Consider the following 20,643-nt stretch of genomic DNA (forward strand, 5'->3'; position numbering starts at 1 on the left):
ATTTGGTTTTTTGGATTTTTCATAGGAGAAGTAATTTCTACATGTGTTTTATCACTGTCTACAACAAAATCAAATTTAGAACACAGTTAGAAATGCATCTCATGAAATATGCTCAAGACCATTAAAAAACTACAAAAAGATTGCATATGCATGTATGAAAATACCTAATATCCTAAAGATACACTTCTTTCCCCAGAATTGATATAGATATAGGTTTTTCAAGACAGGGTTTCTCTGTGTAGGCTTTGGAGCCTGTCCTGGAACTCACTCTGTAGACCAGGCTGTCCTTGAACTCACAGAGATCCTCTTGCCTCTGCCTCCTGAGTGCTGGATTAAAGGTGTGCGCCACCACTGCCCAGTCACTGATCCATATTTGTAATACAATTCCAAACAAAATTCCAACAGGGTCTTTAAAAAAAAAATACAGCTCCTCTGCAGGCAAGACTGGGTGGCCCAAAGTCTCACAGACATCTTTGCTTACAAACACGGTGTCTGGAGACGCTAGCCTCAGAAGACGCCAGCAGGCATTGTGTCAAAGCTAAGTGCTTTCTCAAGGATGACCCTCCCAAGTCTGCCCACCTCAGTCTCTCTAGGCTAATGAGCTGGCTTGACCTACTTTGTGTGGGACGTTAACAGGCCGTGCTCCCAGGTGGACAAGAAGGAAGCTGCGCCGGGCAAGCGCCCTGCGGAAACACCTCCTTGGTGGGTAGGCAGATGGGCTGTGGAGCGCTCCTCACCCTGAGAACTTCCAAGCCGTCTTTGTCCAGCCTGCCAGCAGTGAGTGCAAAGGGCAACTCCATAAGAACTGGTACTGATTTAAGACGGCTTTCTCTAGGCACTGCGAGAAAAAGCAACAAGAAGCGATGTGGAAACGACGTTGTCGCGCAAGTGCTTCGGGTTCACCCACACTGCCGAATGCCTGCTTCAGACCCACCGGAAGAAGGCCTGCCTGGAGGGAAGCCAAGTAAACAGGGTGTTGTGGCGGAGAAAACCTAGACTTGACCTGGAGAGGGGGGGTGGGGGGATGGAGGGGAGGGTGGAGAGGCGGGGTGGGGGGCATGGAGGGGGGGTGGAGAGGCGGTGGGGGGGGGTGGAGGGGGGGTGGACAGAGTCTCCATGAACAAGGTGTTCACATAGGACGAGATGATTGGTAGCCTCAGGCTCACCAAGAGAAAAGACTACAAAGCGGTCACCAGTTACTGACACACCAAGGGCTGTGCAAAGTTGCCTGTGTTGGAAGCTGGCACCCTGCCCCTGTGGCCTTCTCTAGTCTGAGCTGAGCAGAAAGGTTACTGTCATTGAGCTTCGATTGGCAATGTGGCCAAGAATAGATTGATGGATCAGGGCTACCATTTCCAGGATGGCAAGCTGAGGGAGAAAGATGCCTCACCAACTCTGCTCCCCCCAACTCAGGCCTATCTGATAAGAGCATCAGCCCACTAGGCAGCTTTGCTGATTGTGGCAAAGTGACCAACGTCTTTGTCCTGCTGAAAGCTGTATGTATGATGGACGAGTAAGTACCTAGGTACCCTATGCAAGTCCTTCATGGTGCAGGCCAAATTAACTGCAGGCTCTCTAGAGGATCAATCCCAAGCTCATTGACTCCAAATTTGGCTGTGGCCACCTCCAAGATATGGAGAAGAAGCCATTCATGAAATAAATACTTCAGAGATACAGGACAGGACTGAATAGGCAAACATTAGCCGTGCAAGTGTGAGGTCTGGGTGTGACTCCCAGAGCCCACATTAAAGCGGGTGAGCTCAGCAGCAAGTATCTATAATGCCGGTATCATATAGAGAGATGGACACAGGAGAAACCCTGGAGGCCCCAGGCCAGTTAACCTGTCACACCCCGCGGTGAACAACAAAGGGGCCTTGAATCAAACAGGGGAGAACAAGAATCAATGCCCGAAGTTGTCCTCTGACCTCCATACACACAGTGACAAACACGAGCCCACATTCACATATAGAGATATTCTCACACACACACACACACACACACACACACACACACACACACGATGTTTTTTAAGGAGAGAGAGAGAGAGAGAGAGAGAGAGAGAGAGAGAGAGAGAGTCAGTCCCAGGGAAGCAGGTATTAATATCAGAAGCATGTTGCACAGCTGGCAGGAACTCAGAAAAAAAAACCACGAAACTTTATTCAGACACGATTCACATGTCATATGATTCACCACTGAAAATATGCAACATTGGTTCTTCAACATGATTTTCTCATAACCTGAAAAGATTCTAAATGGTCTGCGCCGTGTAGACAGTTTAAAATAGGTTGGCTCCCGTCGAGGCTAAAACCGCATGTGGAGAAGTGTTCCCAGGCAAGCCGGCGGCAGAACGGAACGGAAAGCGATGTCAGGGGCGTGGGCAGAGCTCTCGAGGCTGTGCCACCTGTCACTAAATAGAGCCAGCAGGGAGAGAGGGGACCACCTGAAAGCAGCCCTTCCATACAGCTGCAGCAATTAAGGTAGACACGTTTCAAAAATGGACTGGTGCTGGGGCTGGAGAGATGGTTCCGTGGGTAAAAGAACTTGACACCCTTACAGAGAACCCAAGTTCAATTCCCAGCACCCGCGTGGCGGCTTGCAACTGTTATAGTTCCGGGAGGTCAGATCCCCTCTTCTGGCTTCTACTGACACTGCACACATGTAGTCCACATGAATATGTGCAAGCAAAACACTCGGATGTATGACACATAGAATTTAAAAAAAAGTAAGATTGTTATTTTTTAAAGTTGACCAGTGTTTGGGGGGGGAGTGAAGGAGCTGATGAGGCCAGGCTTACTCTGACAAAGCTGGACAAAGCTGGAGGAGACTCTCTCCTTGTCTTTCTTCTGACTGCCGTTGGGAACTGGCGCTTTCTGGGCTCCTGTCGTCATGAGACCACATCCCTCCATATGTCTGCCTCCACATAGCTCTCTTATAAGGATCCCAGTCATCAGAGTTAGGGCACACTAATCCACATCTCGGCACACACTCTAAAGGAGGCCGCTTCCTTTGCTGTTGGCATCTCTTTGTTTGCTTTTGTAGTTGAGACAAAAATCTCATGTAGCCCAGGCTGGACTCAAAGTCACTACGTAGCAGAGGCTGACGAACTACTGACCCCTTTGTCTGCCCCTCCAAAATCCTGGGATTAGTGATAGCTGTCAGCACATCTACTTCAGAAGGCCTTGAGTGCTTCCTATTGATGTGATAAAACACAGACCAAAATCGACTTGAGGAGGAGAGGCCATATCTCAGTTACAGCTTACAGTCCATCACCGAGGGAAGCTGAGGCAGGGATCTGTAGTTTAGCGAGATCTGAAGGGGAGTGGTGGAATACCGCTCACTGGCTTGCTCCCCACAGCTTGTTCAGTTTGCTTCCTTATACACCCAGGAGTATCTGCCCAGGTGGGATGGCATCATTCACAGTGATCTCGGCCCTCTGGCATTAACTATCAATCAAGAAAATGCCCCACAGACATATCCATAGACCTATCTGATAGAGGCAATTCCTCACCTGAGGTTCCTTCTTTCCCGATGACTCCAGCTTGTATCAAGTTGACAAAACAAACCACAAACAGCCTAGCCACCAGCCTGCAAACCAATCCAGTGAAGTGTCTGTGGTTATAACGATAAAAAGATGCCTAGTCTCTTGAGTGAATGAGTAAACGTAAGCAGAGTTCATAGCAAGGAAGCTTTAACCATCTGCACGGCCAATCTCGGATGAACACAGAGAGTGTCCAGCTGCTAGAGTAATGTATTGTGTGTGGGAATGTAAGCCCTTTGCCCACCTGACCTGCCCACTTGGGAAAACACTTTGGTGTGGCTTATAAATCTGACCCTCAATCCTACTCCTAGGCATAAGCTCGAGAAGAATTCCAATGCAACTGTTCAGGAGATGAATGTAATGTTTCTAGTTTTAAACACACATGCACACACACACACACACACACACACACACACAACTGGACACAGTCTGCTGACAAGATAAACTATGGATACATTTCAGTAGTTAAAATAGAGGGACCAGCCAAGTGCACGCCTGTAATCCCAGCACCCGGGAGGCAGAGACAGGTAGATCAGCCTGGTCTACAAGTTAGGTCCAGGACAGCCCTGCTGTTACCCAGAGAAACCCTGTCTCAAAATCTCCCCCCACCAAAAAAATAGAGGGACCACACACCACACAGCAACCTGGAATTCAGGCTGAGCATGGCCGTCAGTGGTAGAAAACACTTACCTAGCAGGTTTCTAGGTTCTGAGTTCCAGATCTAATACTAGAAAGAAAAAAAATATGAGGGACTCACTGAGAATAATGCTAAATGGGAAAAAACTGCAGAAAACGACAGATTATAATTCTTTATAGTCCTCGAAACCACACAGAAACCAAGTGTCATTTGCATGTGCGACACAATGCTGATTGGAGGAGTGATAAGAAAATACGGGGGGCTGGAAACGGGGCTCAGCTGGTAGAGGGATTGCCTAGCATGCGTGGGGCCTGTGATGGTTTGAATAAACACAGTTCCCGTAGGCTCATAGGGAGTGGCGCTATAGGGAGGTGTGACCTTGTTGAAGGACGCTATCACTGGGGGTGGGTTTTGAAGTTTTAAATGCTTAAGCCAGGCCCGTTGTCTTGCTCACACAGCCTGTAGAACCAGATAGAACTCTCAGATACCCTCCAGCACTATGCCTGCCTGCCACCATGCTTCCTGCCATGATGACTATGGACTAAACCACTGAACTGTAAGCCAGCCCCAATTAAACGCTTCCTTTTATAAGAGTCACTGTGGCCATGGTGTCTCTTTGTAGCAATAGACACTAAGACAAGATCTTAGGTTCCATATCTAGCTCTGCACACTGCATAATACCAAGCTTGGGGTTATACACAGGTGATCCTAGTGAAAGATCACTTTCTCCCCAAAGAAAGCCCTGGATAAATTCAGGTCCCCCCTCCCCAGCAGGAAGAAAATAGCCAAAAATCTAAGCAGGAAGAGAAGAATCAGAAATCTAGGATTAGCCGGTTCAGTGACTGTGTTTCAGGAACTAGTTGAAGATAAAGTTAGATTGTAATCTTGAGAATAATCTTGAGAAACAGGGAGTTTCCCCCTTGTGATTATCTTTGATATTTTGGAATTCTGTGTTTTAGGAACTAGCTGATTATGACATTGGTCTTGAGAGGCAGGGAGTTGCCCTCCTGTGATGATCACTGGTATTCTCAGAATTTTCTACACCCTCCCTGCCCCTTTCGGATCACTGGGCTGTGGTTTCTTCCCTTAAAAACTCCTTCTCCCGGTCATTCGGGGTCGAACTCTTCCTCTGCGTGGGTTATGAGTCTTGGCCCCAGTGCACTGGTTCCCGTCTCATCTCATCATTAAAACCTCATGTGATTGCAGCAAGGACGATCTCTCGTGAGTTACTGGGCGGGGGGTCGTGTTATCCCGAGACTTGAGTGAGAGTCTCCCCACACTGGGGGTCTTTCACTAGCACAGGGGAGGTGGAGGCAGGATGGTTAACAAGTTCAAGGCCATTTTCAGCTGCATAGTGAGTTCCAGGCCAGCTTGGAATATGAGAGACCTTGTGTCAAGGAGAGTGTGTATGTATGTGTGTGGGGGGATAGGAATTTAGAGTAATGATTAATGCACATATAAGTAGATTAAAACATTTGTTATACTTATTTTGTAGGATTGGGGTGTCAGAGAATGACTTTTAGGTTTTTTTGTTTGTTTATTTGTTTGTTTGTTGGGTTTTGTTTGTTTGTTTTTCGAGACAAGGTTTCTCTGTAGCTTTGGTGCCTGTCCTGGAACTAGCTCTTGTAGACCAGGCTGGCCTTGAACTCAGAGATCTGCCTGCCTCTGCTTCCCAAGTGCTCCACCACCTCCTGGCTCAGAGAATGACTTTTGGGGAGTTGATTCTCTCCCCCATGTAAGTGCCAGGGATTGGATTTGGGTCATCCAGCTTGAAGGCAAACACCTTTACCCTACTGAGTCGCTGTGGTCCATAGCAACATTAAACAAAGACATTGCAGAAAAAATCTTCAAAACCAAAATTTTAGCATGACACACAATAAAAATGAATCAAATTGTTTATTTGTTACTAGGTACTTTTTTGTTAATTCATTTGACATTTATTGAGAGATACAAGCTGTCAGAGAAGAGGCCCCTTGCAGAAACTGGATGTTTGGATCAAGACTGGATGCCCATGGATCACCCCAGCACAGGGAGAGGCTCTTGAGACAGAAAGTGCCCTAGGGCCCTTGAAGACTTCATATTCGTTTTAAAACACTTCAACTCTCTGGTAAAGGGTATATATAGATGGGAGCTAATTATCACATAATTCATTTTTATTCATAACTCTGTGTACTGTGTCCTTATCTTTCTCAAACTAATTTCATTCTTTCTTCCTAATTTGTTGTTCAAATGTTTTTTCCTGCCCATTAGCCTTCTGTTTCAGCATCTAATTTCGCTCCTTTTCCCAAGACGCTCCAGAGCTGCCCTTCAGGCTTCCAGCCCCATCTGTCTTAGGTTTTCATTCTGTTCCCTCCATCTTGCCAGGTTCTGCTCTGGAACATTGATGTCATTTGCTTTCCTCAAGCCCCAGACCCCGAGATCCAGTTTCAGCAGGAGCAACCTCTAGGTGGACTGCCCCACAAAGCAAGGATGTTTACATAACCTCCCTGGCCTGGCATCCAGGCCCCAGAGCTCCATGCTGGTACCTGCCTCTCCTCCTGCGTGTGGGTGGGAGGAGCATAACCTCCCATTAGGAGCTGAGAAAAGAGCATTATCGTTCCATCTCTTCCTCGGAGTTTGACTGTACTACATCAGACGGTGGCAGCTAGGCTGGAGGAGGAAGGCGGGGGACACGGAAAGAGCAGAACCAGAACATCCAGGCTTGCTTTTCTGCTCAGCACCAGTTATCTCTCTGGACAATAGTTAGCTTAAAGGAATGGCTGAATGTCCCCGCAGTGACTCCCTGGATCATCTGTGTCCCAGGTACATTTCTTACTTTCCCTTTCAAGATAATCAGGAAACAAAGCTTTGGTCAGCATTGAGTCAAACAGAGAGGAGAGAAGCTGGAGTCAGACGGTCATGGTCTAAGTGGGGAATATTGCCTTGTGAACTGGGGTGGGAGCACGCACGTGAGTTCAGTATGAGCAGCCTTGAGAAGGAGGCCCGCAAACCGGAAACTGTCCTCCAGCGGTCCCGCCTTATCCAAAAAGGATGTGCTCCTAGTCTCCCGCGGACGCCTGAGTACCCACAAGCACTGTGAAGCCTTGGCAGCCACTCGGATAGCGGTGATGGCTCTCTGATGAGAAGTAGCATGTACAGGGCGGACACACTGCAGGAAGGAACGGTGACTGTCCCACGTGAGACGAAGATAGACTGTGCGGGATTTCACAGTGCTCCTCAAGCGGTGCGCACTTTAAAACCTATGAGTCCTTTACTTTCCAGAATTTTCCATTTTGTGTTTTCAGACTGCAGTTGGCATTGGGTAACTAAAACTAGGGGAAATCAGACCTTACTTAAGAGAAGAGAACAGTAGACACCATCGGGCTGGGGATCCAGCTTCCTATGTAAAAAGCCTGGGATTCCATCCCCACTACTGGACAAACAAACAAGACAAGAAACACACAGTAGACTATTGCAATCTCTGCTTCGTAACAAGGTAGTGAAATTTTATTTGCATGCTAATTATTAATACAAATGAAGCCTTACACTACAGTCAGTTGGTATTGCTTCTGAATTTATACACATTCAGAAAAGAATATCAGTCAAGCCATGGTGGCACACACCCTTATTCCCAGCACTCAGGAGGCAGAGGCAAGCTGATCTCTATGAGTTCGAGGCCAGCCTGGTTTACAGAGCGAGTTTCAGGATAGCCAAGGCTACAGAGAGAAACCCTGTCTCAAAAAACAAAACTAAAAAGAATATCGTTTTAAAAGGACATGAAAAAATCACAGCATACACCAACCCCCCTTCTGTTTAAAAGTCTAGTGTATACCTGCACTTGAAGCAGCCCATGTAAGCAGTGAGGAAGCTTGAGAAAAATCATAAACTTGTAAAAGTGCAGACAGCCTGTCATTACGTAACTCATTTTTATTCATTGGCTCATTTGCATACAGATTATGCTAAAAACTGTACCGTAGAATCCAGCATATTTGATGTATAGTTCTCGTCGACAGGATGTGAAATGAGTGGAAAATCTTAATTTTTTTTCAGAGGCTCCTTGCCAGGAAGAGGAACATTTGATAGACTGGCCTCAAACTGGCTATGTAGTTAAGTCAAGGATGACCTGGAGATCCCGATGCTCCTGCCCCCACCTCTGGATTTATGGGGCTCTGGAAATCGAGCCCTGGGCTTTGTGCATACTGGGCAAGCACTCTAACCTGAGTTCTGTCCCCTGCTCCTTTCTTCAGTTTATGAGGCAGGTAATGGCACAGACAGAACAGACCCTTGTTATCCGGGGAGGCCTGGCTCACACAGGGAAGGGAAGGGACAGATGCTCCCTCTTCCTGTCCCCGGTGGCCAGGGCATGCATGCTGGCATTTCCAACCGTTCCCTCACCCAGCACTTTGGGAGGACAAATAAATGACTGGAATGTCATCATGGTGGCATTCAGGGGCAGCGGCGGCAGGAGCCCAGTCTCCAGGGGCAGTGTGGCGAGTGCCAGAAATAGCAAGCTGGCGAGGCTGGCTTAATGGGGTGACTCAGGCTCCCTGGGACAAGTCCAAGAGTTTCCCTTTCTGTAGGTCTTCTCTGACTGCTCTGCCTGTACTTAGCCTAAAAATGTACCACAGCACACACTGAACACAGCAGATAAACCCAACAAGACTCAATTACAGGGCCCAGGCATGGTGGCGCACACCTTTGACCCAGGCACTTGGGAGGCAGAGGAGGTAGATCTCTGAGTTCCAGGCTAGCCTGGTCTCTATAGTGAGTTCCAGGCCAGTCAAGGCTACACAGTGAGACCCTATCTCAAAACCAACAAAAACCTCAATATAGCACACAACTCAAGACAACAAGCACAACACAATACAATATGACATGTTGAGTCTGATTTATATCTGAAATGACCCCAAAGACCATGTACTTTGGACTTGAAGACCCTCAGTATGTGGTTCTAGGATGGGAAGGAGTGGAACCTGGGAAACTGGGGCCCAGGAGTTCAAAACCAGCACGGGAAACAGCGTGGCCCTGTGTCCTGGTTAGGGTTACCGTTGCTGTGATGAAACGCCAAAACCCAGAGCAAGTTGGGGAGAATCAGGTTTATTTTCCTTACACTTTTACAGCCCCATTCATCACAGAAGGAAGTCAGGACAGGAACTCCTCAATCAGGGCAGGATCCTGGAGGCAGGAGCTGATGCAGAGACAACGAAGGGGTTTTGCTTACTGACTTCCTTGCTCCCTATGGCTTGCTCAGCCTGTATTCTTGTAGAACCCAGGACCACCAGGCCAGAGATGGCACCACCCACAATGGGCTGGGCCCTTCCTGTCAATCACTAATTAAGAAAATGACTTACAGCTGGATCTTACAGAGGTTTTTCTCAATTGAGGCTCCCTCTTAGATGACTCTAGTCTGAGTCAGGCTGACATGAAACCAGTTAGAAATGAAGAGGTGGGGCCAGTTACAGGAAACTGAGTTGCCATAGTACCCTTGATGGGACACCAGGATCTCATTATTGCCCAACCCCACGCCCCACTTAGGGTACCAAGTGTACCCACCATGGGGTACCATACATGGGTGGAGGGATGTTTTCCTGTTTGTTTTTGGAAACTTTGAAGAAAATTTCTCTTGTAAAATATAATTTAAAAAATGGAGATTTTAAAAAATGAAATGAAAAGGAGTTGCACAAAACTCAAGCCGGGGCTGGAGAGACGGCTCAGCAGTTAGAAGCACTGGCTGCTCTTCCCGAGGACCTGGGTGCGACTCCCAGCACCCACGTGGCGGCTCAGAGCTGTCTGTAACTCCAGTTCCCTGGTACCTGACACCTTCACACAGACATACATACAAGTAAATAAATAAATAGTAAAAAAAAATAGCCAAACAAGCCAATATTTTAATTAAGAAATTAAGTAGATGTGAAATCATTTTGTCCAGTTGCTATGATCATAGCTATACGCCCACTTGTCCTCTTCACTCGCTGTGGCTAGCAAGCAGTCCAGGGGCTCTGAGCTCAGGAGGGCTCTTGTGGCTCAGCCTGTTCCCTGCCCGTGGGCCTCTAAATTCAGCTCCGAGGGGACCCAACAGCTTGGGCCCCCGCAGGCATCTGCACTTATGTGTATACACACACACACACATTTTTAGGAAATGAAACTGACTATTTACAGCTACAGAGGCCAGGAGCCCAGGTTCAAGCCTGCGGAATGGTTGACTGGTGAGAACGATTTCGTGATTTATAGAGGAAACCTTCTGAACCTTCTGGGTTTGTCCTGGCTCTCTAGGTCCTCTTTATTTTATTTTAGGCTCATAGTAATTTTATTACAGAGAAAAACAGCAGGGTGGGTCCCTGGGACCTAACCTAGTCTCTCTCTCTCTCTCTCTCTCTCTCTCTCTCTCTCTCTCTCTCTCTCTCTCTCTCTCTCCTTCAGAGAAGAGAGATGAGGAGCACTGGGTAGCATCAACCTTGTGAGACTGTGAAGCTGTAACTTTGAAACAACTGTGGGGCCCAGGGGACTGCATGGCAAAGGAGAAGTGTGCAAGGAGGTGTGTAGAGTGAGAAGAGGCTTTGCAGAGAAAAGGGCGAATGCCCAAGGTGTCAGGAGGCTTGGCTTAGGATTTGGGCTGGTGCCTGCTCTGCCCTCTACCCAGAAAAAAAAAAAAACACAGAAGAAAAAAGTCACACCTTTTACAAATAGAACCTAAGAAAGCAGGCAAACTTAGCAATAAGGATCATAAGCCTGGGTTTTCTTACATCAGAGTGTTCCTCCTAGCCAGGCGCAGTGGTACACACTTCTGGTTTCAGCACTTGGAAGGCAGAGTTGATCTCTGAGTTCAAAGCCAGCCTGATCTACAGAGTGAGTTCCAGGACAGCCAGAACTACAGAGAGAAACCCCGTCATAAAAAACAAACAAACAAACAAGTAAGCAATAAGAAGAGTGGGTGACCAGCCTACTCATGACAGCACTGGCCTGTGCTCTAATCACTTCCCAAAGCAATAAGAAGAGTGGGTAACCAGCCTACTCATGACAGCACTGGCCTGTGCCCTAATCACTTCCCAAAGGACCATCATGGGAGGGGTAGCATTCCTTGATACAGCCTGGTTGAAAAAGAAAAGCCTCAGTTGAAGAATAGCCTAGATCAATTTGGGCATGTCTGTGGGATTGTCTTGACCGCTAATTGATGCAGGAAGGTCCAGCCCACTGTGGGTGGCACCATTCCCTAGGCAGGTGATTCAAGACTGTATACGAAGACTAGCCAGTCCTGAACTAGCAAGGAACATTCCTCCATTGTTTCTGATTCAGCTCCTGCGTGTGTTCATGCCCTGACTTTCCTCAGTGATAGACTGTGACCTGGCAGTGTAAACCAAATGAAGGCTTTCTCCACTAAGTTGCTTCGATGTATTTCATTATAGCAACAGGAGGAAACTAGGAGAGGCAGCAAGCAGGGCTTGTGTAAGAGCAATGGCACTTGGAGGGTCACTGTGGACACATTGATCTCCACCTTCTTAGAGACTAGTCTCAGAACGTGGCTGACGTAGAGGACCAAGATGCGCCACCAGGCTGACAGGCAAGCCTTGTCCTCTGGCTCTTCTACACCTTGTGCCTGAAAGAAGACGCTTCCAAGTTTGAAATTCGCCTAGAAGTACTGTTCATAGTTAGGCATCTGCACTGGCCTGCCCTTGAGGTCCTGACAGGATACGTCCTCAGCTGCAGCCACCCCTAGAGCACCTCCTGCGCAATTCGCTACATCGCTACATCCCCTTTTAAAAGGTGGGCCCGCCTTCTTCCTTCCCCCCCCCCCCCCCGTGTGTGTCTCTGTCTGTCTCTCTCTTTCTCTTTTCTCTCTCTCCCACCACTCTTGTCCCCAGGGATGGGTCTCTGCCCCCCTCTCTGCCCCTTTCTCTGCCCTTTCTCAGTCCTTTTCCAATAAACATCCTATGTGAGCTTTGTTGCACAGCGTGACTTCGTCCCGGCATTTTAAAATAAATGACAACTGACAGGCAAAGTCTCTTCTGACGCTTTTTCCTTCCCGCTGGCAGTCTGAAGCATGCTGGGACTCTTGATCCTGGTCTACATATGACCGCCTCGCTTCTCCAACTAACGGATCACTGGACACCTCCCTCTAACACTGGTATGATTGGTGAGCCCCCTCTTCTCCACCTCTGGCTATTTCCCACGAGTAAAGACTCGTCTTGAGCATGGTTTCTCTAATGCATGGCTTTAGTGAGCTTTTGCAGAGATGATCCATGGGAAAGTGGCATAACATATTCATTACGATTTGAAGGGTTCTTCATTCTATGAGTCTGTAGTGGTCTTGAAGATGCGAACCATGGGCACAGGAGTTGCTACTATCTGTATATTTTCACCTTTTCTCTCCATTATGAATTCAATGATGAACTTGAAGTGTTGAAGCCCTGGTAGGACTTGCAATCTTCTTTACATTCCTAAATTTCTCTCCTGTACGAACTTTGTAATGTCCTTGTAGATGTGAGGTCTGCCTAAAGAACTTGCCCTATTCTCTACATCTGTAAGGTTTGGCTCCTTTATGTATTTGTTCATTAATAAACTTGAAGTGTTGAGCCTTTGGTAAAGGACTTGCCAAAGGTGTCTCTCCAGTGTGTATTCTTTGGTGAACTTGAAGATTTGAGCTGTGGCTAAAGAACGTGGCACACATATGACATCTGTAAGGTTGCTCTCCAGTACGGATCCCCTGATGAATATGAAGTATTGAACTCCGAGTAAAAGAACTTGCCACATGCTTCAACTATGAAAGGTTTTTCTCCAGTGTTGGTTCTCTGATGAACATGAAGAGAAAACCCATGGGGAAAGGACTTGCCATATTCTGTACATTTGAAAGCTTTCTCTTCAGGGTGAAGTTTGCAATGACCTCTGTGTTTTGATGCATGTGAAAAGAACATGCCATGCTCTGGACATTTGTATGACTCTTTTTTTATTAATTAAATCACTGCTTGGTCCATTAGCTCTAGCTTGTTATTGGCTAACTCTTACATCTTAATTTAACCCATTTCTATTAATCTGTGTATCACCACCAAGCTGTGGTTTACCATATAAAGTTCTGGCATCTATCTCTGGTGGGGCTACATGGCTTCAGTCTGACTCCGCCTTCTTTCTCCCAGCATTCAGTTCAGTTTTCCCCACCTACCTAAATTCTGCCTTGTGCAGGCCTAAGACAGTTTCTTTACATGGCTTATTTTTCTTTACTCCTTTGAATCTATGGCTGTTTGTACTGTCTCTTTAAAGACTTTGTTTTATTTTTTTAAAAAGCCACTTACTTCTTATTATAACTCTCTATACTCTTTTTCTTCTTTCTCCTAAGCCTACATACATTTATCCAACACTGTGACCCATTTAGAGATCTTTTCCATCTGGATTTGTCTTTATTGTGTATCTGTAATCCTTTTCTGACCAGAACTGCTTTTTTTTAATGCTAAGCAGGCATGGCTAGGGCCAACACAGCCCTTCCTGCTTGCTATGCTCAGTCCAACACGGTGGAAGTCCATTCACGGCCTCTGAGACTGCTGGGTGGGAGTCATTCTCATCACCTCAACTCTGATAACCAGTTGGTCCATGCTGCCACCAAGTAACTTGCAGCACGCTGCCCACACACCCCATTTAAATGCTCGACCTCCTGAAAGAGCCAGAGTTTGCACTGGCAGTGTGGCCCAGAAAAAACATGTAGCTTTATTTCTGCTACTGCTGAATCAGAAAAAATTCTCTTAAAGGAGCCATGGCATTAAGCCATGCATAACTCTGTTTTTTGTTTTCATGTTTTTGTTTGTTTGTTTGTTTTTTGTTTTATTTTTGCCTAGAATTCCTTCCCAAACTCTGTCAGGTTTTAAGTAGATTTTGGTTGGCCACATTGGCAACAATCTGTAGTAGGAGGCCACTTGTCTGTTCCCAGCAGCTCAGACCCAAAATAACTACACAAAAACTGTATTAATTAAAGCACTGCTTGGCCCATTAGATCTAGCTTCTTATTGGCTAACTCTTACCTATTAATTTAACCCATTTTTATTAATCTGTGTGTCACCACAAGGCTGTGGCTTACCGGGTAAAGTTCCAGCATCTGTCTCTGGTGGGGCTACATGGCCTCTCTCTCTGTATGACTCTTCCATCATATGGACTGTAATGTTGGAGAGTCTTCTGTTTGTGTTGATTTCATTGGTTAATAAAGAAACTGCCTTGGCCCATTTGATAGGCCAGCCCTTAGGTGGGTAGAGTAGACAGAACAGAATGCTGGGAAGAAGGGAAGTTAGTCAAATCGCCATGCCTCTCCTCTCTGGGACAGTTGCCATGAGCCAGTCACCAGGTCAGACATGCTGAATCCTTTCCAGTAAGACACCACCTTGTGGTGCTACACAGATTATTAGAAATGGGTTAATCAGGATGTGAAAGTTAGCCAGTAAGAGGCTAGAGATAACGGGCCAGGCAGTGTTTAAATGAATATAGTTTGTGTGTTGTTATTTTGGGGCATAAGCTAGCCAGGTGGCTGGGAGCCGGGTGGCAGGAACGCAGCCCGCTGCTCCTCACTACTACAGGGCTGTATAACGCTCTTTAAGAACTGATAACTAAGAGCAACTTTCCACACTGTACACCAGCACATGTTTTCTCCAGTATGAACCATCGTGATTCTAAAGAGGTCCAAGGGTCTCCTGTAACTCCTCCCATATTTCTTAATTTTTCTCCAACACTGAATCTTGGATTCCCCACCTCACCTGCTACCCATTTCTAACTCTTCATCTTTTTACAATAAACAAAAGGGAGGAATGTTAGTATCCAGGCATCTCCACTGGACTGCCCTTAGTGTCCTGGCAGGCTACGTTCTCAGCTGCAGCCATTAAGAGCATATCCTGTGCACATTCGGTATGTTCCCTTTTAAAAGGTGAACCTTACCCACCTCCTGTCTCTTTCTCTCTTTCTCCCTCTCTTCCTCTCTCTCCTCTCTCTCCTTTTCTTCTGCCACTCTTGTCCCCAGGGACTGGTCTCTGCCCACCTCTCTGCCCCTTCTTTCTCCTTTCCAATGAACCTCCTATGTGAGTTTTGTTGCATGGCATGAGTTCTTCTTAAAATAAATGACAACAAATACCTGTGCCCTTGGTCTGTGGAAATAAAAGGCAGGTCCGGGGATGTGGAAGCCTCCAGAAATCCAGCACTGTTATGCATCAGCTAGACTAGGGAGTCCCTGAAATCACCGTGTGGTCCCTCCACCCTTGGCAATTCTATCTCCTTTCAAGAAGATAGATGGGCTCAGTAGTGCAGTTTGTTTCCTGTAGACATTGAAACAGACCCCAGCAGTGTGGGGGCCCGATGGATTTGAACGGTTTCACTGTGCCTTTGCTTCATAGTAAGCACCTTAGGGAATGTTTTAACATTCTCCCTTTGCCTAACAGCAAGTCATTCTAAGAGTTGTGTTTCGATCAAAAGCATACACCAATAAATCAGCATGGTGATGAATGACCTTTGCAGCTAGCTCCTGGGATGCTTATGCAGCTGCTGGGGACAAGGTTTCCCAAATTTATCATTTCAGTTTTTATTTACTTATTTTTTGGGTTGTTTTCTGTTTTGAGACCTGGCACGTCTCCAGCTCCATTCACTTCAGTGCTGGGATTACAGGACACCAGGACATTTGACGCTTTTGTTGTGTTGCTGAGACAGGGTCAAAGGTAGCTCAGGCTCCCCTAAAATTTTCTGTGTAACTGAGGCTAGCTTTGATTGATCTTCCCCACCTACTATGGCGTTTTTTGAAACAGGATCTTCTTTTACTTGTTTGTTTTGGTTTTTTGAGACAGGGTTTCTCTATGGAGCCCTAGCTGTCCTGGAACTCACTCTGTAGACCATGCTGGCCTCGAACTCAGGGATCTGTTTTCCTCTACCTCCTGGGTGCTGGGATCAAAGGCATGTGCCACCACCGCTTGACTTGAAACAGGATCTTTTACTGTAATTACCATAGCCTAGGGTAGGCTGAAACTTACCGTGTAGCCCAGGCTTGAACTTACCTCCTCCCTCATTTTCCTGAGTGCTGAGGTTAGGGACATGAGCCACTACCTCTGGTTTTAAATTTTTTTTATTACATTTATTTATTGTGTGATGAGCATATACACACATGTGTGTATATGTGGGAGGCGCACATACCACGGCACATATGTGGAGGTCAGAGGACAACTTTCAAGAGTTAATTTTCCCCTACTACCATGGGATCCTGGGAATCGAACTCAGGCCTTCTGGTTTGGAAGTCCAAACCACTTCCTAGTTTTATATTATATTTTTTAAAGATTTATTTATTTATTTACTTATTTATTATGTACACAATATTCCTTCCATGTATGCTTGCATGCCAGAAGAGGGCACCAGATCTCACCATAGATGACCGCGAGCTACCATGTGGGTGCTGGGAATTGAACTCAGGACCTCTGGAAGAGCGGTCAGTGCTCTTAACCTCTGAGCCATCTCTCCAGCCCCTTCTGGCCCTAGTTTTGATCTTTAGTTCACTTTGAGAATAGATTTAAGGGATGAGAGAGAAATTTGTCATTAAAAATAAAGAACTCCAAATCCTACTTTTTTACAAGAAATTGCTTGTTAGGAAAGTAGGGGAATGTTCAACCATATTAGTTCATTCAATTTCCTTACCTCATCTGTCAAAAAGCAGTAATCAGGGCTTCTGCTCAGTGTTTTCTTTGGGATCTGAATGGCTTGACAGTGTCCACAAAGCCCCATGTGTAAAGGCTTCGTCATGAATGTGTAAATCCATTGGGAGAGGCTGGCACTTTAAATCGTTACCTTTAGCGGGTGGGGCTTAGTGGAAGGAAGGCAGGGCATTGGGGGCATGCCCTGGAAGTGGATATTGGGATGCTGGCGAGCAGCCCCTCTCTACCGTGTGCTCTGGCCATGATGCGTTATGCCACTGCAGACTCAATGGAATAGGGTCAGGTGAATGCGGACTGAAATTCTGAAGTGACAGCCAACATAAACCCTTCTTATAAATTGGCTTGTCTCAGGTATCTGTCATAGTTTTGGAGGAAGAGAAACCCTATTGGGATGTGATAAGACTGTACATGACATCCAGGAGACAGCAGAATCAGAAGGGGCCCACTCTGGTTGGTACATTCCACTCCTCCCGAGTACAGAAACTCGGCTTCCAACGGCAAACAAGACTGTTCTAAATGTCACCACTCTGCGCCCCATCTGGACTCCTGAACACAAGCTGCCTGCTTCTGAGTCAGATGTTATCACCCACTGAAAAGTCTCCTGCATCCAAGTTGGCTAGCAGCGGGGCTCAGCTCGGAGGAGACTCACACCTTTCTCCAGCAAAGCGGCCCTATGGGACCGGCATTATTACTTCCGCAACAGAGAGGGGAGAGGGCAACAGGGAAGACTCATTCCTCCAGAGGTCATCCAGACCTGCAGAGGACAAACAGTGGAAACGAGAACCAATGGTCCACTCACTGAACATTTGCCTGTGTGAAGAACCCAGCAAGCACTGTTGCCTCAGTGAGACTCCCAGAAGGGCGGGCGGGAAGTTGGTATCCCAGTGTACTAGTCTATAGGCTAAGACAGCATTCAGTTAAAATCCAGTGTGTGGTCTAAGGATGGCAACTCAGAGCAGACAGGAGACAGAGCTTGAAGAGGCCTAGTGGATCCTTCAGCAGTCAGTCTTGGGGGAAAGCATCCAAGTTCCTTCAAGATGCGCTGGCATCCTTTTTAGCTCCCACCATGAGCCTCCTTCTCAGAAGGATGAACCACAAAGACCAGGAGGCTTGGGCAAAACACTTGCCATACAAGCATGAGGATCAGAATTTGGATTTCCCAGTAAGCACACAAATGCTGAGTGGGCATGGTAGCCTGTCCGTAAGCCCAGGGTGTAGAAGGTAGAAACAAGGATTCTCAAGGGAAGCTAGTGTGTTAGACTGGCCCAGGGGTGACTCTGGATTCGACTGAGAGTGCCTGACTCAGTGGATAAGGTGGAAAGCAATGGAGGCACTCCCTGTTCAGCCTTGGGCTTTTATGTGCACTCACACCCACCACACGTTCAGCCACACACATTCACATGTATGCGAGCTGCATGCACACATACACACACACACGAGAGAGACTCAGAAGAAAGGTATCAGGTGTAGAGACACATACGAGGCTGACGGCAAGAACTTCATAACTATAAATAACCCATCACTTTGGGGGAACAGATCTTTAAGATCACAACCGTTCTCAACATCCTGAGTTAAGATGCATTTGTGAAATCGTATACACAGTGAAAAATTCTCAAGACATAGATTTCCATTCTGTGGAGTATTCCCCAAGGAACGGGAAGCCATGGGAAAGTCTTCCAAGAGGGGAAAAATGTTTGTTTCCAGAATGATGTCCCAAATATGTGGCTGCCTAGATTGTGACAATCCCTGGTGTTTAGTCAGAGGTGTTACACCATGAAAAGCTGCCATGCTGCAAGCCAGGAGACCTTTGGGAATCTCCGTTCAACATTTAAAAGCACAAGGCAGTATCTGTATAAGCACACTGTGTTCTAGATAAAGGACGTAGAGAGATGGATTTTATTGAACTTTGACAGTGAGCAGGTGCTTTGACTACCTTGCCATACTCAGCCATAACCCGCACAGTACAGCCTGTTACCACTTCAGCTAATGGAGGAAATGAGGCTCCCCAGAGTCTCTCGCCTGAGGTCACGTGGAGCCAACAGCAGTCGTGGCATGGCTTCCCTAGGTTCTCCAGGTCCCATTTGGGATGCCTCCTGCTAGAGCAGCTTTTGTAGTTAACTGTTGATCACTACCAAAGAGCTAAGAGACAAATAAGTCTTTGATAAGGGATGGAAAAAGACAGAGCCCGGTCACATATGGAAACATTTCCAGAAGACACTAGATAAGAACACAAGCTCATCATTAGACTCCCATGCATGTGGAGCACTTCCCTTCTGTGCCATACTTTGAAGATTTAAATGTGATTCCACTGCACTCCAAGCACAAATCGAAAGCCACCCGCATTCCACTGTTGCTGCCCACAGTTCCCTGCTGTGGTCCTCAGACCACGGTCTCGATGGAGATGGTGTTGCCATTGCCCTCCTGGCGTCTGGGCTGCATTTCATCTTTGAAAGCCCTGGTCAGAACCACTTTTAAGGACTCCCTGAAGCGCTTCTTCTTGCTGCTGCCCACAAAAAAGTAGATGAAGGGGTTGGCGCTGCTGTTGATGGTGGAGAAGAGCAGGGAGATGTTGTGTAGGCTCCCGAAGGCTGACCAGTCCTCGTAGTACAGCAGGTAGAGCACCCGCATGGGCATGGCGAAGATGAGGAAGATGGTGATGGTGACCATGATGACGATGTACAGTTTGGAAGAGTGGGAGGCCCATGTGTTCTTCCGTATCTTCACCACCAAGATGGTGCTGGACACCAGCATGAGCGGGGTGAAGACCAGGAAGCTGAGGATGGCGATAAAGATGATGACCGCCCGGCAGTCACTCCGAGAATGACTCTCTTCCTCGCTGTCGATGCACATGACATACTCCATGGTGGTCACCAAGCACGAAAGTGCCCACAGGAGGGCGCAGACGAATGCCGACTGGTGCTTGGGGCGGTGGCATCTGTACCAAATTGGGTAGAGGACCGATAGGCACCGCTCCACACTGATGGCCGTCAGCAGGTAGAGGCCCGTGTTGTAGCCAAATAGAAACGTCACGGACAATGTGACAATTGTGTAGTAGTGACCAGAAGAGAGCTCATAGTCCAGCGCATAGTCAATGGACAGGATGAAAATACAGAAGAGGAGCGAGATGTCAGCAATGGACAAGTGGGTGATGTAGACCGTGAAGGGATTCCTCCTCATCCGGAAGCAGAGGAACCAGAGGAGGATCCCGTTCTCCACAAAGCCCAGAGGGGAGATGCTCATGATGACCCAGTGCACTATGGGAATGGGTGGGTGAGTGCTCCCCAGGGAGGTGTTCCTGCTGGAGGTGTTCATGGCTTTCTCGTCAGCAAGGGATGTCATATTTGATGGGTCCATGAGGAGGCTTTGGGCTGCGCCGCTTCAGGTAACTTTCTGTAAATAAGTCAAACAAACGAAAACTATGAAAACTGGAGAATTAAAATAGAAGAGACAGCTGGCGTGGAGGGGGGTGGCTCAGTTAGAAAAGTGTTTGCTTTGCAAGCACAAGGAACTAAGTTGGATCCCCTAGACTCACATTTAAAAACAAACCAAAGGCACCTAGGTGTGGGGCCTGGAGCGATGGCTCTTTGGTTAAGAACACTTGCTTCTCTTGCGGGAGACCTGGGTTCAGTTCCCAGCACCCAGATGGAGGCTCCCAATCTGTAACTCCAGTTCTGGTGGATCTGATGCCCTCTTCTGGCTTCTATAGGTACTGCATGAATGTGATGCACATATACACATCCAGATAAAACACATATAGACATAAAACAGACACATTTTAAAAAGATGTGGCAGCACACATCTGTAATCTCAGAACAGGGGAGGCAAGGGTGGGT

General features: G+C 47.1%; 1 protein-coding gene across 1 annotated transcript; it reads right to left on the reverse strand.

The window, feature by feature from the left end:
- Nucleotides 1-19,189: 19,189 nt before the first annotated feature.
- Nucleotides 19,190-20,164, reverse strand: Mas1 (MAS1 proto-oncogene, G protein-coupled receptor). The gene has a single exon (XM_038338328.1). The coding sequence runs from the start codon at nucleotides 20,162-20,164 to the stop codon at nucleotides 19,190-19,192; it is 975 nt and encodes a 324-aa protein (XP_038194256.1).
- Nucleotides 20,165-20,643: the final 479 nt, after the last annotated feature.

Source organism: Arvicola amphibius, chromosome 8 (genome assembly GCF_903992535.2).
Source record: "Arvicola amphibius chromosome 8, mArvAmp1.2, whole genome shotgun sequence".
Taxonomy (NCBI): domain Eukaryota; kingdom Metazoa; phylum Chordata; class Mammalia; order Rodentia; family Cricetidae; genus Arvicola; species Arvicola amphibius.